General features: G+C 35.9%; 1 protein-coding gene across 15 annotated transcripts in view; it reads left to right on the plus strand.

Annotated features, from left to right (window-relative positions):
* Positions 1-17,810, plus strand: part of PAM (peptidylglycine alpha-amidating monooxygenase) — a 280,621-nt gene that overhangs the window by 222,943 nt on the left and 39,868 nt on the right. For 10 of the 15 annotated variants that reach the window (XM_089908396.1, XM_089908402.1, XM_022592065.3 and 7 more), the window contains 3 exons: positions 1,792-1,976; positions 3,040-3,105; positions 15,384-15,704. In XM_089908396.1, coding sequence (XP_089764522.1) covers positions 1,792-1,976; positions 3,040-3,105; positions 15,384-15,704 — 572 coding nt within the window. The remainder of the gene's footprint in view (positions 1-1,791; positions 1,977-3,039; positions 3,106-15,383; positions 15,705-17,810) is intronic. The other 5 variants (XM_030759658.2, XM_089908401.1, XM_030759659.2 and 2 more) reach the window with 1 other exon arrangement.

A 17,810-nucleotide genomic window follows, 5' to 3' on the forward strand; every position in this document is an offset into this window, starting at 1 on the left:
TGAGCTATATTAGTGAGCCGATTAGGCTGTTTCACAAAATCACATGTGTTTAGAGATGAACATGGGCATGACATTCCCAAACAAAAAATATAGGAGGATCTATCCATTGGTTAATTGCAAGTTTCATTTATTACCATACAAATTTATTCAGTTTTTTTCCTTTCATTAATTTGGGAAGGTTTCATTTTGCTTTCCCTCTCTGCACAATGATTCAAGGTTTTCTAAACCAGGGCCACATCTTAAATTACTTTTCCCTCATTTCACTCTCTTGATCTATACCTTTTTCCTCATTTTGAATGAGGGGAGAGTGGATAATATGGTGGGAGCTCTGGCTTATTACTTTGGCACCAGCCATTCCTTTTATAGCACATAATTTTCTGACCAACTCCAAAGCTGCTAAAATGTAATTCTTAGCAATGGCATTTTGACACATGAAGATGTGTGTAGTGAACAGGTGTTTGCTTGGGTTTGCACTTCACTCTTTGCTTTTATTTCATGGGAAAGGCAATTACACTGGCAGGTATCAGATTCAGAGAATGAGAAGACAAATTATTTTCAAAAGCACAAACGGAGCTTCCCATAACAGGGGCTCATTCCTGTGGTCTCTCAGGCTCTACATTTTCAGAGCTTAGAGGAACCACATCCCTGTTTGGAAAAGATTTTTCTTTTTTTTCCTTCCCTTGCTGATGTCATTACTGTTGCTATGGAGAGGAAATAAGTGCCGCATGACATTGCTGGAAAAATCAACACTGATGTATTTCTGTATGGCAAATAATCCATTTTAGAGCTTGTTTTTTTATTAGTAGAGGCTTGCTAAAAATTGTCAGAACTAACACCAAAAAGGAAATGTTGCTTTGCCCAAACCACGCTGGTATATAAAAGGTGGTTTATGTGAAGATGTACCTAGTAACCCATGTGAATTGAGGAAGAAGAAAACATGTTCTATAAACTATTAGGCATGATTTATATTATTCGGAACTTTTTCTTGGAAATGACCACCCCACTGTTTTAAAATCTATCTTTAACGTTGAGTTATTCAGTTGTACGGCACTACCCCATTCAGGTCTGAGCCCTTAGAAGACATTAGGCCTGGTTTCATTTTGTATCATTCCTCAGGCATTCTTTTCTTCCCTGCTATAGAAGTCAAGGTGCCAAGTCAGATACCAGAGATAACGTTTATGATGTCTTAGTATCAACATATGATTCTTGATTCATCTCACCCTGAGGAACAGGCAGTTACCAAAACCAAGATCCCTGACTCTAAGGGTTAAATGGAAAAAGCCACTTTTATATAAACTTGTAATTAATATATGGTGTTTCTGTTGAACTGTTCTGAATTTTGTTATTAAGTAAATAATTAAGATTTTCCATAAGAAAAATACTTTACTCAATCTATGAGTTTTAACAAATAGAAGAAGGACTAAAGAATAAAAGGATTTAGAAGAGGAAAGAAAGCATCTCATTGCAACTGAAATGCCATTACCGTCAGTAGTATTTGGTGATATCCATGGAGTGACTGCAAAAGAATACTCCATTATTAAGTGGAAATATGCCTTTGACAGTGTGCTTTTGATGTTGAAAACTGTGATGGGTTTTAATGAAAGCTATAAAATAAATGTACAATATTTCCATCTTTGAATCCATTGTTGGAAGATTTACCGGTTGCATTTTTCTTGCATTAAGAATGTGTTTTATGTGAATGACTGATTTGTCATGTCTGTGGGTTTTTTTGTTTGTTTGGTTGGGGTTTTTTTGGGTTTTTGTTTTTTTGTTTTTTTGTTTTGCCTGCAGTGGCACATCTAGTGATGAAATGTGCAACTTATACATTATGTATTACATGGAAGCCAAGCATGCAGTTTCTTTCATGACCTGTACACAGAATATCGCTCCGGATTTGTTCAGAACCATACCACCAGAGGCCAACATTCCAATTCCTGTGAAGTCTGATATGGTTATGATGCATGGACATCACAAAGGTAAAATTGGTGTTTAATTTAAATCAACGTATGATTTTGTATTTTATATTTTCTTATGTCTCACTTGACTATATGATTAATGTTTAAAATCATCCTCCTTCTGTCAAACAGTCGCATATGTACACATAATCTGATTCCCTCTTTTCCCTCTTTATCCTCTATCTCCCCTCCTGACATTCCCCCATCAAAACAGTTAAAGTGAAAACTCTCAACTAGTGATGAAACAGATTCATTTGAGACCAATTCCATAAATGTAGATCTTTCTTCATTTAATTTGTGTTTCTAGTTTCCTCGTTTCATTCTTCCCATAACAAGTAATGAATGATTCAGTTTATGAATTTATACACCATGTTCTAAAGAGTGCTACAGTTTGCCAATGAAAATGGTTATCATCTCCGACCATACCCTAAATTATCTGTTGAATGAGTCTTCAAGCAAAGAACAGTTCTTGATTTATGAGGCATTACTAGCCTTAGTCTTTTTGGTCTCATTCTCTAAATTGTTCTTTAATTTACTGTGCATCTGCAAAATGGTCATATTGATTGTCACTTCTTTAGTTTAAAATTGCAAAACCCACATACTGTTTTATTGGAGGAAGTATGCTGAGACTTTACTGAGTATTACAAGTTCAGTCTTAATGCCAGAACTTCTTATTTCTTTCTATAGGAAGTTTTATAAAAGAAATTAACATAGCAATCAAGCCATTTATAAAAATCGTAATATATTTATAAAATGTACCTTAAAATGTTCTAAAAATATTACTAGATTCAACTTTTAAAAAATACAAGCAGTTTTATTAATGCATCTTTAAAATTCTGCATCATTTATATATTACTGAAAGGGTAGTTGATCCAGTTACTAAGTCAGAGTCTGGTACTTTGTAGTTATGCTAGAGTTTTTTGTGAATTAGAGCATTTCTACCATATCAATTCATAATACTACTGTTTTTATGAAATACAAGACCCTGAAAATATTTTTATGTTGATAGCATATTTCCAATAAACTATTTAAAGTATGTAATATATACTGCAAATTTATGCTCAGCTCTTTTGATCCTTTACAGAAACAGTGAATAAAGATAAGACTTCTATACTACAGCAGCCAAAACGAGAAGAAGTATTAGAACAGGGTATGTATGCTAACTTCTGTAACTAGGCCTATAAAAGTATTCCTTATCCAAATAGGCAACCAAATTTTAAAGTTATTGAGGTATTTTAGGTCTTTCTTTATCAGCCTAATACCCTACATATTGCTGATTTTATATAATACATAATTCCTGAGAAAATGGTCAAATGTTGCACTTTGGCTTTGAAAATAAAAGTATTAATGTAATTTAGTCCCACTAGATTTTTCTGTCTTTGTTTTACCTTATTTAATGTTGTAACTTTTATATATAGTGCAAGTAAGTGCAGATATAATCATTAGAAACAATCAGTGGGCTGCTTTAGAAACCTTATGACCTTTAACATTTAAATTCTTGTATGTTTTGTATGGTGTGTTCATAACTATATTTGAGGTTCAAGAAAAAAAGAAATTAAGAATTAAACATATCTTGCCTCTCTTTTAAGTCATTCTTCTCTGCCTTCAGTTAAGGTAGGCGGGATTATCATCTTATGCATTTGTAGTTTTGTGTTAAGTTGCCATCTGATGAGTTAGGAAAGCTTCATTCTTCCTCTGTTCTATTTATTTAAAGTGGTAATATTTGATGTTGTAGGTCATATACTGTATGTTCTGGGACTGAAAATTTATTCTCCCAGTTAAATTGGAACATAGTACTTTGTGTTAGGTGTTGAAGTATGTTATCAAGTCATTTTTGGCCTAGATGTAATATATTTAAAAGCATTAGTTTAATGTTAATGCAAACATGCTTCTATTGACAACATAAAGTGTATAGGAAATAGATAGGATTTTTCTATTAGCAACTTACAGAAATTTGTGACTCTTTGGGTATTGTAAACCACTGTAGGAATTATTCAGAATGTGTTCTGTTAAGTCTAGGTCAAAGATAGTACTCTTGCACTAATAGTATTTGCAAAATTAAAAACTCAGACTTTTTAAAGGAAAAAAATGCATTCTGAAAGGAGAATAGGGTAAACCGTAATATAAAAGTTTTGAAATTATATAGAGTATGTTCCATAACATCTCATTCTAACAAAGTGGCTTAAAAATAAACTTAGCTCAAAGTTGTTTCTATTTTTGTATTAAGTCAAAAAAAGGGAGATGATTTTATAGTGAATAATTTATGCTAAGTGGTTCCTACTGAACTATTGAGTATGACTTAAAATAGCTAAATTTGTCAATCCTGTGTATATAATTTGTAAGGAAGTCAATAATTGTAGCCTAAATATAGTAGTTTTAAGTGTTTACTATAACTGTCCAGAAATTTAATCAGACTTAAAATGAATTATTTTGACATTGCACACACTGTTTGAACTGTATGTCTTTGGAATAATTGGAGTCATCTTAGAACACATTTCCAAATACCAACATATGTGGTACAGTGTGGAATGAGATCACCATTTAGTAGGTGCAGCTTGTAAAATTTTTCTGTGGAAACTGAGGCTGGACTTTTTTCCTTTTGAAGTTACATGAGTTGATCAAGAAAGACATTGAAACCCCTGAAAGATTAGAAACACGGAGGTTTTATTAGCAGAGGAACCTTAAATATTAGATTTAATCTGTTCTTCTCAAGCCATAGGATTTTAGATGGTGTCATGTATGCCTAAAAACCAAATCCTTTAATACACTTTCATATACTGCCATTCATTTACCCTTTTATGTTTGATAGCATATACATATAGTATTAAGAAGCTTAAATATACCCTTATATGTTTATTGATACATTGGGCTATATACCCAGTATAGTCTTAATGGTTTCAGAGAAGAATTCTGTGGATACATAAATTATTTTCCTGTAGTTACCATTTTATTCTACTTATGAATAAAAATGCTGTAAAGTGATTTAACTTGGGAAGAAAAAACCAGTAGTCTGACTCAATTTTCATACTGCAGAAAATAGGCTGTGGCATTCATATGTTGAAATTAGTAGGTCCATCAGAATGTCACCTCCTAGATTATGTGAAGACAAATACCTCACCAAAAGCTATTTCAATGGCCATTGTAGCCTCCCTATTATTCCATTAGTCTTTGGGGATCACCAGCCTGGAATTTAAAGATAAATATAGAAATATTCCAAATGCATATTTGTACACATAGTTTATTTGACTTGCTAGTTAGATCAATCTATCTCCTTGCAATACACAGGGCAAATCTACTCATTACTGAGAGAGTATCCCATTCTTCTCAGAGATGTTTGTTTGCACAAAATGTCTATTTGTATTCATTCCCTGGGGTGTTAAATTGACCAAGTAGATGATGGGAGGGCTCTAATTATTCAAATAAATTACACCATGTAGGCTGATTTTTAAAGAAATCCCTCAGACTTAACCCTTTGCCTTATTTTGGTATTCTGGCAAAAACAAGTTATGTTCAAGTACTCCTCCTGGTTGTATTGACTCTTTCAATATTTTAAATCTCCGATACATAAAAGCCCTGAATTATTTCAGTTGTGCTAGCCATAAACTAACAGACAACATCTATGTTGGTCACACAGGATATAAAACTCCCATTGGAAATAGAACAGTTGAGGGGCAGGGAAGAAAAGACCCAAAACATAAGAGGACATGTAACCAAAGGCAAGCTCTGTACCCATCAGTGACTAAATAATAGAGAAAGTTCTACCTGGATAATACAAACAATATTTTTTTTTTGCTTCCTGTCTTAATACATTGGCAAAGCAGACAGGAAGATAAAGGTCATGATATGTCATAAATGCTGTGTTGGAAAGAAGGGATGACCTTTACTGAGGTAGTAAAGAAAAAGAGAGAGAGAAAGACTCATATGCCATAGGCTGAAAAAAAGAAATGTAGCAGTGCCACAAATGGACGGGAAGTAGTAGGTACCTCCAACACGGAGAGAAAAAAAAAAAACCAAAGCAAACTAATAATCTATTTAACACAGGTTTATCTAATACTCTATTTCCGCAGGAGAAGTATGTGTTTTATTTCCTTTGAAATTCTTATCACTAAAATTGCTAGCTATTAATTTTCACCAGAATATTAACCTTGACCAGAAGTTAACTAGTTTGAAAGAGCCATCTGAGTTTTGTGTGAATCCATGTAGAATTGCCCACCCTGTGCTTACTCACAAGCTCACTAACCTGCTGCAGCATCCTCGTCTGCCTTTGCTGCCTCTTGAACAAAATTTGGCCGAAGGCAAATGTATCTCAGACTCTATCTCAAAAAGTATAATTATGGAGACACCAGAGGAACCTCATTATATGGACATCTTTACCTATCAGGTTGTCCTGGATCATGCAACAGTGGAAAACATTTTTTTAAATAAATTTATTTAATTTATTTATTTTTGGCTGCATTGGGTCTTTGTTGCTGCGTGCGGGCTTTCTCTAGTTGTGGCGAAGGGGGGCTGCTCTTCGTTGCGGTGCACGGGCTTCTCATTGCAGTGGCTTCTCTTGTTGCAGAGCATGGACTCTAGGTGCATGGGCTTCAGTAGTTGTGGCTCGCGGGCTCAGTAGTTGTGGCTTGTGGGTTCTAGAGTGCAGGCTCTGTAGTTGCGGCTTGCAGGCTCAGTAGTTGTGGTGCACGAGCTTAGTTGCTGCATGACGTGTGGGATCTTCCCGGACCAGGGCTCGAACCCATGTCCCCTGCATTGGCAGGCGGATTCTTAACCACTGTGCCACCAGGGAAGCCCAACAGTGGAAAACATTTTAATGAGGCTTTAATTAAATCTGCAGAGATTTTTTTTAAATAATGCTTATTAGAATTTTTTAATCATATTCATTATAGAATATATGGAAGTTATAGAAAAGTATTAAGAAGTAAACAAAAATCATCCATAATCCCCAGAAATATGGGTGTATATGTACACCCTGTGTGAAATATATTTTTTACATATATATGTATATTATTTTTAAAATATTTAGATCATAATATATACACATTTTTGTATCTTCTTTTTAAAATACCATATCTTGAATATTTCCTCCAACTATAAAAATTATTGGCATGCAGGATTTTTAATGACTGCATAATATGTGTATATTCCTGCCCATAGTGCTTTGAAAATAGCCTATTTGTCTACAGGTGAGCTTAGGTGAATGAGTTGATTATGCCTGCTTCTATGCAGAAAAACACTAATGGCTATTCAAAACAAATGGAAATGTCACCAAGCTTTGAAAACGTTGTAAGTAAAGAACTCCCTGTGTATGTAATAAGTACAATAAGCTAAACAATAAAACCCAACTAGACAGTGATTCTGGGTGGAGGAAATGAATCCTAGGAGACTATACAGAATGAGAAACATGTGGAGATTTTTCACACACAAATGTATCCTTTACTTATATGTTCTGGTTGGCCCTTTTAGGAAACTAAGGCATGTTTTTTTTCTCTTTATTTCTTATGCATTATGATTTTTTTGTATATGTTCACTATACTAAAGGTACAACCTGAACGTTCTATCAACATTGTTTAGGCAAGGAATGTGGGCTGAAACTAAAAGGCATGCCAGCTTCAAGCACGAATCTATACAACTACATTTAGGAGTTCTGAATTTGGGTGTTTCTCTCCTTTAAAATTCAGAGTATAGATCTACTGTTGAAACTTATGTCAGTTGTATTGGGAAGATTTTATGTCTTAAAAAAACTCAAGGCAGGGACTTCCCTGGTGGCCAGTGGTTGGGAATCTGCCTGCCAGAGCAGGGGACATGGGTTTGAGCCCTGGTCCTGGAGGATCCCACATGCCGCGGAGCAGCTAAGCCCGAGCGCCACAACTACTGAGCCTGCGCTCTAGAGCCTGCAAGCCGCAACTGCTGAAGCCCACACGCCTGGAGCCGGTGCTCCACAACGGGAGAGACCACCGCAGTGAGAGGCCCGCGCACCACGGTGAACGGTAGCCCCCGCTTGCCGCAGCTGGAAAGGGCCCGCACGCAGCAACGAGGACCCAACGCAGCCAAAAATAAATTAATTGATTAATTTTTTAACAAAAAAAACCTCAAGGCAGAATTGAAAGTCAAATCTGCAATACCAGTATGTCCTTGTTATTGTACGTTATTCTCTGGACAGCATTCCTTTTGCTGCAGATAGGACCTTTAGCATGTTTTATTCAGTTTGCTCCAAACTCTTCTCACTGTAGTCTTCATGCCCTCATATAATCAGTCTTTATACTCAAAGGTCAGCATGAGCTACTATATTCCCAAAGCAGGAGGAATATGACAAAAATACAATTTGTAGAGGGAAAACACTCCATGGCCCCAGATAGTTAAAGGTCTTCAGACACCTTCTGTGAAACAATAATTTCACAATGGTTTTATGCTAACAAAAATGAATTACCATTGGCATGTTTTATCAGATAAGCGGAATCAAGGGAACAAGGTTGCAACTTAACACAACAGTAGTCTACTGTAAAAGCTTATTAAAGTAACAGTTGATAAAACCATTTATGAGAAGAGCGAAACACAGGCTGGGCTTAGTAGTTAAAATTTATATTCCTTTGTTGTTCAAAATAGGACACTCCCTTCATCCCCTAATAAATTCCAAATGATTTTAGTAGCATCTTCTTAGCTTATTCCAAGCATTCTCAATACCACTTTGCTGTTTTAAAGAAGATACAAGTCTTGTTTGTATTTCCATTCAGTTATGATTTATGAGCAGCTCACAAGTCTTTATTTATTGAACTCATCTATCAAACACAACTCTAAATATCCCCCAAGGCTCTGGAAAGCTGAGTGGATGCTCTTTTGAATTGGTTTCCTAATAACAGAATAGGCAGATATGAATGATCATTTATCGCATGGTTGGCCTTTCTGATATAGATCAGTGTGTATGGCAGTTGCAAAAGTCATCACCTCCTAACTTCTCCTTTTTCACATTTGTCTCATTTTCTTAAAAAAAGAAAAGAGTTAAAAGGCCTATTTCTGATTGTTTCGCAATCAGATGAGTCCTATAGGAGGAAAAAGCAATAAAGTATGATCCTTAAGCCGGTCATCATGATCATGTGTTTTATTTCCCCAAGGCTAGTAGGATAAATGTTGTGGGTTAGTAATAAGTAAACAGTCGGTAAGCCAAATCAACTTTAACCAGAAGGCGAAGTGTCAGCTATGACTGACTCATAAACTAAAATACGAAAATCTAAAAAGAAATGCTTTTATCTTTTCATTGGTCGTATCCCCCTTATTAATCAGTTGTTGTTGCATGACTGTGATCTCATTAGCTTGGTTACTTGGCGTATTTTGTCAGTGGTTAAACTACTAATGAATATCCTATTTACTCTCCATGTACCATAGAAATCACAGAGCAATAAGCAGTAACAAAAGCTATTTGTTTTAGGTAATGAAGTACTAGTGATTTGTGTGGGAAATGGCGGTTTATATTCTGAAAGATTACCAAGAGGCTCTTGATCACTTTAAACATAAAAATGCCTACCACAATTAAGATTTTACGCTGTCTAAAAGTAGGGGTACTTATTTTTTAATCCAATAATCTTAAAGCATTTTATTCAAAGAAAAAAGCATGGGGCACTTTTTCAAGGTATGTTTCCATCTTGTTTAGTTTGATCTTACCATATTCCTGAAAGTAAACCAGAGAAATTTCCATGCTGGTGGGAGGGAATACTGAGTGATCCCAACTAAATAGAAAAATGTACATTGAGCCATGAAATAGCTAACAAGCACACAGCTAACAAACTTGGAGTTTAGTTGGTAGTGTTTTAGACTCTCTTGCGTTAGGCTGTGTTCCTTTTCCTGACACATTAGCTGCTACTTCACTAGTATTTCCCAAATACCAAACCCACTTGGCCAAATAACTTAAAGACCTAGAGCGTTTCTGCATTTCTTAAGATAAGAATCAAAGTTTGAAGTGAGGAAAAGAAAGAAATGGAACTCACTGCAGCCTAAAATCATCAAGGAAAAATTTTTATCTTTACTAATGCAGAAGCCATTTATAACACAGTATTCATTCCAGAATCATATATTGAGTATCTGCTATAATAGGAACAGCACTAATCACTGGAAATATGACAATATATAAGAAATGAGAGGGGGTTATTTTTATATAAAATCACATTTATACCTTGCCATTTGTCCCTTCTCAGATAATTTTAATGTACAAAAAAAGTTTTTTTAGACCATCTTAGAGAATTTTATCATACATGTAAGGTATATTGCCAGTGGTAAGTGAAAACTATTAAAGAGAATAGAAAATAGAAAACTTTTCTACTTTTTCAAGCCTAAAAGAAACCAGTCATTATTCTTGAGGCCAGTTTTTTGCATATACATTGTATATGTATGTATTGATTAATTTATTAGAGTCTTATAATAAAAAGAAGACAAGCCAGGATAGGACAAAAAAAAAAGAAAGTTGTTCAGTTAAATCATAAACCTGGCACCTGAGCTCAGTAGACTGTTACTTTAAAAAGAAAAAAAAAATTAATATACTAAGATTGACAGGTCTGAGGTGAATTCATAGGAAAGAGATACAGCCAGTACAGAGAAGATAAGGGAAGCTGGATCCAGTATAGTGATACTTAGAAGGTGGATCCCTCGGTCAGGCTGTCTCCTTCAAATCCAAGTGCAACATGCTACCAGCTGTGCACCTTAGTACTGTGCCATTAGATTCCTCATCTAAAATGAGAACAGTAAGTATTCCACGGAAGTTAAATGTGTTCTGTCGTATAAAGCACTCAGTGAAGTGACTTGGTCATGCTGAGCTCTCAAAAAGTACTAGCTGCTATTACTATTATTGTCATTTGTAGTTTATAAAGTACTTCTTTATATGTTATCTCTGTCGAGAATAAGTAGGGTAATTATACCTCCCAGTTTTTCCAGGATTGTACCAGTTTATGCCTAGTATAAATATTAACAACACCCCTTTCCTTTCTCAAATGTGTCCCAGTTTGGTAATTCAATTATATGGTCTGCTTAGCAGCAGGACCCAGAATAGAATTAGAGAATACTACCCCGAAACACATAGGTTAACTGAGCTGAGGAAAAGGGGTCATAACTGGGAAGTATCTAGGGGACGTAGGTTACCCTCAATCACAAGTCAGTTGCACAAAGGTCGAGCAGCTTTAATACCATTCCAGACAGACTTTTCCATCGAAGGCAGGGGTGAGGGTCTGTTCTGAAGACGAAGGGGTAGTCCTTCAGCACGACAATTATGGGGTGATAAGAATCTCAGGTGAGTACTGGTGGGAGGGAGGGAAAAGGTGATGTTGACAAATCGGCATCTATGAATCAAATGACTTTGTGATTCACTGGTGAGAGAAAAATGAATCTAGTTTTCTGGATTGATGGTCCCAAAACATGGTTTCATCGCTGAGAGAGATACTATACAAAAAAAAAAAAAAAAAAAAGTATGGGGAGAAGATTAAGAGCCCAGGTTTAGACACGTTGAGTTCAAAACCCCATTGAAATAGACATTCAATCCAAGTGGAAATTTCCAGATGGCAGTTTTATATACCACTAGGTTCTTGGAAATCTCCAGATTTTGGAGTCACTTGTCTGAATGTAGCAGCTTAAGCTTTGTGAGTGGCTGAGATCACTTAGTAGGAAGAAGCCTTAGCCAGGGACAATAAAAGTATGCCAGGGATAGACCTCAGAAAACAGGAACATTCCATATGTTGGGCAGAATAAGAGGAAGCCAAGATGACAGGTGAAGATCTGGAAAGAACAATATTGTAAGGAGAGGGGTTCTGAAGGAACTATAAAAGTGCTACATGCCACCAGTAGGTCGGGATGAAGAGTCTATTGGCTTTGTCAACTAGGAGCTCTTGAGCAACACATGCAGAAGCCATACAGGAGTGAAGTAGGGAGTGGAAGCAAATGCCTTCGATTTAGGAAGAAAGAGGATATGAGGAAGGATGAAGCAGCACATAACCCCGCACTGTCCAGTATGGTAGATACTAACCGCATGTGGCTATTTAACTTTGAATACAAATGAATTAAAAGTAAGTAAACTTAAAAGTTAAGCTTCTCAGTCTTACTGGCCACGTTACAAATACTCAATAGTCCCATGTGCCTAGGAGCTATCATTGGCAGCACAGGTATAGACTATTTCCATTATCATAGAAAGCTCTTGTAGATGGTGCTGGAACTTGTTAAAGAAAGAGGGAAAATGAAAAAGCTTGAAAGACATACTGTGTCAGAGGAGGGTCTCTTCTCACCTCCGTGACCACTCAAGATAAGCCCAAAGTGAGTGTGTTTATAGCCTGAGTCAAATGTTTGGCAGAGTAATTGTATTAGAAAAGGAAAGAAAAAGGAGATGGGAAAGGCTTTAGAAGGCTCAGGGAGGGCTGGCATCCAGAACACTGGGGTAGGGATAGTTCTTTCTCCAAAAATAGACTGATAAAAAAAAAAGAGAGAAAGTGCAGAAGTGCAGGTACAACCTTCTTTGGCAAAATCAGGAAGCAAATCACAAAGGTGGCTGTAATGACTTGTTGAGAAAATAGAGGTGGCTCCACCTTAATCTTAAAGGTGGCTTTTTTCCATTATGAAAATCCCAATACTTCAATACGAAACAGAAACTGATTTTTTTAAATTTTAGGTAAACAATAGATTGAATCAGATGCATGTTGCAACTAGAGTTTATATCTTTGTCGTTAGTAATTATAATAGCTATAGTTTAGTGATATCTACTTTATGAAATACACTGGACTGGGCATTTTACATTAACTATCTTCTTTAAATCCACAAAACAATTTTTAAGGGTAGTTGTCATTATCTATTTTAAAAGGTTAAGTAACTTGCTTAAAGGCAGAGAATAGCTATTAAGTGTCAGGGGTTGGATCCAAACACTAGTGTGAAATGCAGACCAGACATTGGGTAATAACAATACAAGGAAAGAGCAGAGAGCTGTAGGTGCACATAGCAGCAGTTGTCAAGGCAGCCTTCTTGGATGTGAGTGACGCCTAAGTAGCATCTGAAGGTTGAGGAACTAGTTGATTACTAGGGAGAGAATGTTCCAGGAAGAAGAAACAACATCTTCTTAGAGTTGACATTCAAGGAAGTAAAAGTCCAATATGGCTATAATATAAGCTGAAAAGAAAAAGAGAATATTGAGAAATGAAACTGGGGTAGAGACCACCCAACTTCCTCTGTTTATATTCTATTCCATCCATTGTACTCAAGGTTAGGTAGATTTCCTCAATCAGGATCTTAATATGACTAAGAAAGACGGTTAACGTTTTGGGATTTCATATATTCCATACACCAGAAGAGAAAAAAAAAGAAACCTTTCTGGTTTGTGTATAAGAATGTAAGAGATAGCCATCTAGTGGGCTCCTGCATGTAACCTCTAGAAGTGAGATGCTGCTCTGAAGCTATGTTCTCACAAGGCCAGTGCATTTGTGTGAAGCCAAGCCTCTTACGTTGCTAAATTTTTGTTTTCCTAACCCAGTGATCATTGTAAATGATCATTTCAAAGGAACCAAGTACTCTGTATTTGGTATTTTATCACAGCTTTTAGATTTTTACTGACAAACCTCAATAACTATGCATAGTTCTAAGCCTGTGTTCCTCCATCAACATTAGCCTAATGTCATGGATTCAGGTTTTAAAATTGTGTTCTTTTTCTGTTCCTGAAGTCATCTTGTTTTCATCTTCTATATAAAATGTTTCATCGCACAACAGCATATTAAGCTATTTATATTTAGTGTGTGGGGTAGGAGAATTACACAGTAATGGGTTAATTTCTCTTCTGTAAGGCAGAATGCCACTGTGGCCTACCAGAATTGGTTGCATTGTAATTTGCTTTGTTCATTTTACTGATATTGGCCCTAATACTTGGTAATTATTTTCTGATTGAAGATCTCACCTAGGATAAGCTGCTTTCATGGGCAAGAATTGAAAACCTACTTTGAATCATTAAACCAAGATTATTTATAAACATGACAGGATCTCAGCATCATTTTGGAAAGACTTCATATCCCCTTGCACCAATATTTTAATAACATATTCTTTAGTGGAATGTATCCTGGCTAAACCAGTTATTATTTTTATTTCCTAATGGTCATAAAAAAGGTTTTATAAATGTTATCTGATCATGCTATAAGTGTAATTAAAACTTAAGCAAAAGGACTCCACAATCATAAGTTTCATTAGCAGCACTTAGTATAGAGTGAGAAAAGGAAGAACTGTGGGTTTCCCTTGGGTTTGGGTTGGAATAGCAGATTTATGATTCCATAGAGAATATACATGTTTCCCATTCACACAGTTGATGTGAATGGATTTGAAGCCATAGATGTAACTGATGAGGATTAAAATGCTTCATGAGCCTTCCATAGTCATATTTTGTATCTGTTGTAATATTTTATAAATAGTTTGTTTTCATGGAATTATATTATCATGTCCAAGTTTACTTCTTAGTACAGGAAGACATGAAATACATTTCAGTGATGTATCATTCCAATGATACTAGTTTGTTAAAATCTCTTTTGCTCGAAACTGTTTTAAAAATATTCTTTTCTCACACAACTACTTTTCTGGAATTTTTATTTGTTTCTTATTTAAAATAAACAACTGGAGCTACTTACAGTAACACAGTTAACAAAATAATAAAACTGGTTTTCCAGTTGCCAAGTGGATGTTAGATTTTTTTGTGTTTTATAACACCTGCTCAAAAATATACATTTAATTTTTTTTTTTTTTTTTTTTTTTTTTTTTCTGTACGCAGGCCTTTCACTGTTGTGGCCTCTCCCGTTGCGGAGCACAGGCTCCGGACGCGCAGGCTCAGCGGCCCTGGCTCACGGGCCCAGCCGCTCCGCGGCATGTGGGATCTTCCCGGACCAGGGCACAAACCCGCGTCCCCTGCATTGGCAGGCGGACTCTCAACCACTGCGCCACCAGGGAAGCCCTACATTTAATTTTTTGTGGATTACACTTTAATAGGCTTTTAGAAGACAACTTCAAAGGGTTTGCCTGTGAAGATAGCTGTTTTCTGTTGTAGCTGTTGATAATATTTTATTTTAGAAAGCTGATGAACTCTGACTTCCAAATCAATCCAAACTAACCTTGTGAAAACCATTTATTAAAACATGCCCTGCAGTCACATACGCATTATTTTGTTTCTACTATTATGCTAATAGAGGTTATTTAGTGTCGTTGGCTCCTGAGATAACAGAAGGAAATGGGTGGTTTGTAAAATGAAATGTGAAGCATATTATTTTTTCATTGTTCTGGAAAATCATCTTTTTCTCCTCATGCTTGAACATCTGAGAGCAACCTTCCCTCTCACTTATTATGAGGAATCAGGAGGTGATATTATTTAAGGCACAAAATTTTGTAAATTTTGCAATCTTATCAACTCTCCACCCCTTATCTCTTCTCTTTTTTTCACAGGTGATTTCTATTCACTACTTTCCAAGCTGCTAGGAGAAAGGGAAGATGTTGTTCATGTGCATAAATATAATCCTACAGAAAAGGCAGAATCAGAGTCAGACCTGGTAGCTGAGATTGCAAACGTAGTCCAAAAGAAGGATCTTGGTCAGTCTGATGCCAGAGAGAGTGCAGAACATGAGAGGGACAATGCTCTTCTTGTCAGAGACAGAATTCACAAATTCCACAGACTAGCATCTACTTTGAGGCCAGCAGAGAGCAGAGTTTTGTCATTACAGCAGCCGCTACCCGGTGAAGGCACCTGGGAACCAGAACACACAGGAGGTGCGTTTAGGGCTGCTTTTAAAGAATAAAATGTGAAATGCTACAATCTACATAAGCAAAATCTGAAGGGAATAAAAATAAATGGGTGAGAAAGCTCATCAATGAAAAGGATTTATCATTAGAAAAAACATGACTCAGATTTGGGTTGTCAGATATCACCTTTGTTTGAGGAGTTTTTCTTTTTGTTTTGGTCCAGTACTATCAATACGTAAATTCAATTTCTGTTCAGTTGATGAGCCAGAATTACTAAGACCCAAAAGCTTTGGATCATATTGGGGAGGGTGGCATATGAAATTCAGGGTAACAGATTCTTACAAAATCAACATTCTCCATTTAGTTCAATGGGAATAAACTGAAAATTCAAACCTGATATGTAAAGTCCCGGTGTATGAAATGCTTATACACTACCTTCCTTTAAGGTAATTAAAGTCCTCTCAGAGGAATCTTACACTTCCAGCATTCTCATCCAATTGACTTGTAAAATGTAACCATTTTTATGACCTTGATTTCTTAAGTTCCATTATCAATTACTATCTTAATTGGAAAGTTGAGTAGTTATATCTGAAGGGACCTCCAGCAAGTCAGTAACTATCAGATTTATCTTTACTTCTAACCAGGATTGGCTTCTGTAATTAGAGGACAATACCTTATTCCCTTCAGGTTTCTGTACCAACAAGCTATGGATGCCTCACCTTTGTCTTTAATTGTGTTGTGGCTTCTGTGATATTGATTGTGTTTCATGTTACTTGCTAATGTGGAAAGCCAGATAATACAGCATGTGGAGATAATCCCCAAAAAAGTAACGGATATGCATGCATGGCAGCTGTCCATGCGTGGGCTGGAATGGCACAGGCTGCCAGCTTGATGTTTTCAAATACAGCTTTGCAGGAAGCCATAAATTATTCAACACCCAACTGATTTTTATTTATAATTGAAAAAAATTAGGATGCAGTGCCTTTTGCTAACACAGGAGTTTCAAGCATTGTGCATTAGGACTGGCCTAATAGTCTCTATGAGATGTTAAATGGAACCCAGATTTTTACCTCTTCATATTTAAACAGGGTCAGCCCTGCTCTAACTCCTTCTAAATTTACCTAATAAAACTGTGTTTCTCAAGAGGTGGTCCCTGGACCCTCTTGCATCAGAATCACCTAGGGTGATTATGAAAAATCTAGACTCCTGAATCCTACTGAAGACCAACTGAATTGACATCTCTGAGTATGATGTCTAGAAATCTGCAGTTTATCATGCCCCTATCCGTTTCATAGAAAGACTGGAGTGTCTGTCTGAACGTCTATATTAAGGACAGCAAATTGTAACCCGAACAACACAAATATAAAAGGGAAAGGGGCCTCTTTGGTGAGAATACAATTCTATTCAAGCATGAAGTGTTAGAGTTGCATCCTGCTTTATTCCATGACTTGTCTTTTTTTTTTATTGAAGTAACATTGGTTTATAACATTATATGTGTTTCATGTGTACAACAGTATATTTTTATTTCTGTATACCCTACAGTGTGCTCACCACTAAAAATTTAGTTTCTAGTTATCTGTGACTTGCCTTTATTACTCTTTGATGTGAAATAATATCATGGTCATTTATAGGCATCATAAATGTCAATGTAAAAATCACAGTTTGACTTAAGGAATTGTATTCCTAAAACCTACTTAGTAGTTTTTCTAAGAAAGAAATGCTTAAAATACTCAAAATACACTTACTGGCCAAATCTCCTTATACCTTCCAAGGTAGTCAGAATGGCAGTTACCAGGAAAAAAATGTTTCTCCAGGATCTGGTTCAGAAAGTTTCCTTTCATTTTAAGTATGTGGGTGAATGTCACTGAAATAAATAAAGCAATGAGTTACAGAAACAGAGCACAAATTCTAGTTACAGGAAGAAGATGTGCATGTATTTCCTTTCTGAAATGACTTATTTTAGTGTTACTTCACTGCTCTGATTCAAGATTTTTTTAAATTAAATGCAAAATAACAAAACTCATATTTAGGTAAGCTATTTCTAAAAGCCTTTTCAATTTTCTTTCACTGTTTACCATAACACTATCTAATATCTAACTTTAGTTAAAGAAAAGCACTTAATAAGTGCTATAT

Source organism: Delphinapterus leucas, chromosome 3 (genome assembly GCF_059928025.1).
Source record: "Delphinapterus leucas isolate spDelLeu-1000000601 "Yukka" chromosome 3, BTC_Dleu_Yukka2, whole genome shotgun sequence".
Classification (NCBI taxonomy): domain Eukaryota; kingdom Metazoa; phylum Chordata; class Mammalia; order Artiodactyla; family Monodontidae; genus Delphinapterus; species Delphinapterus leucas.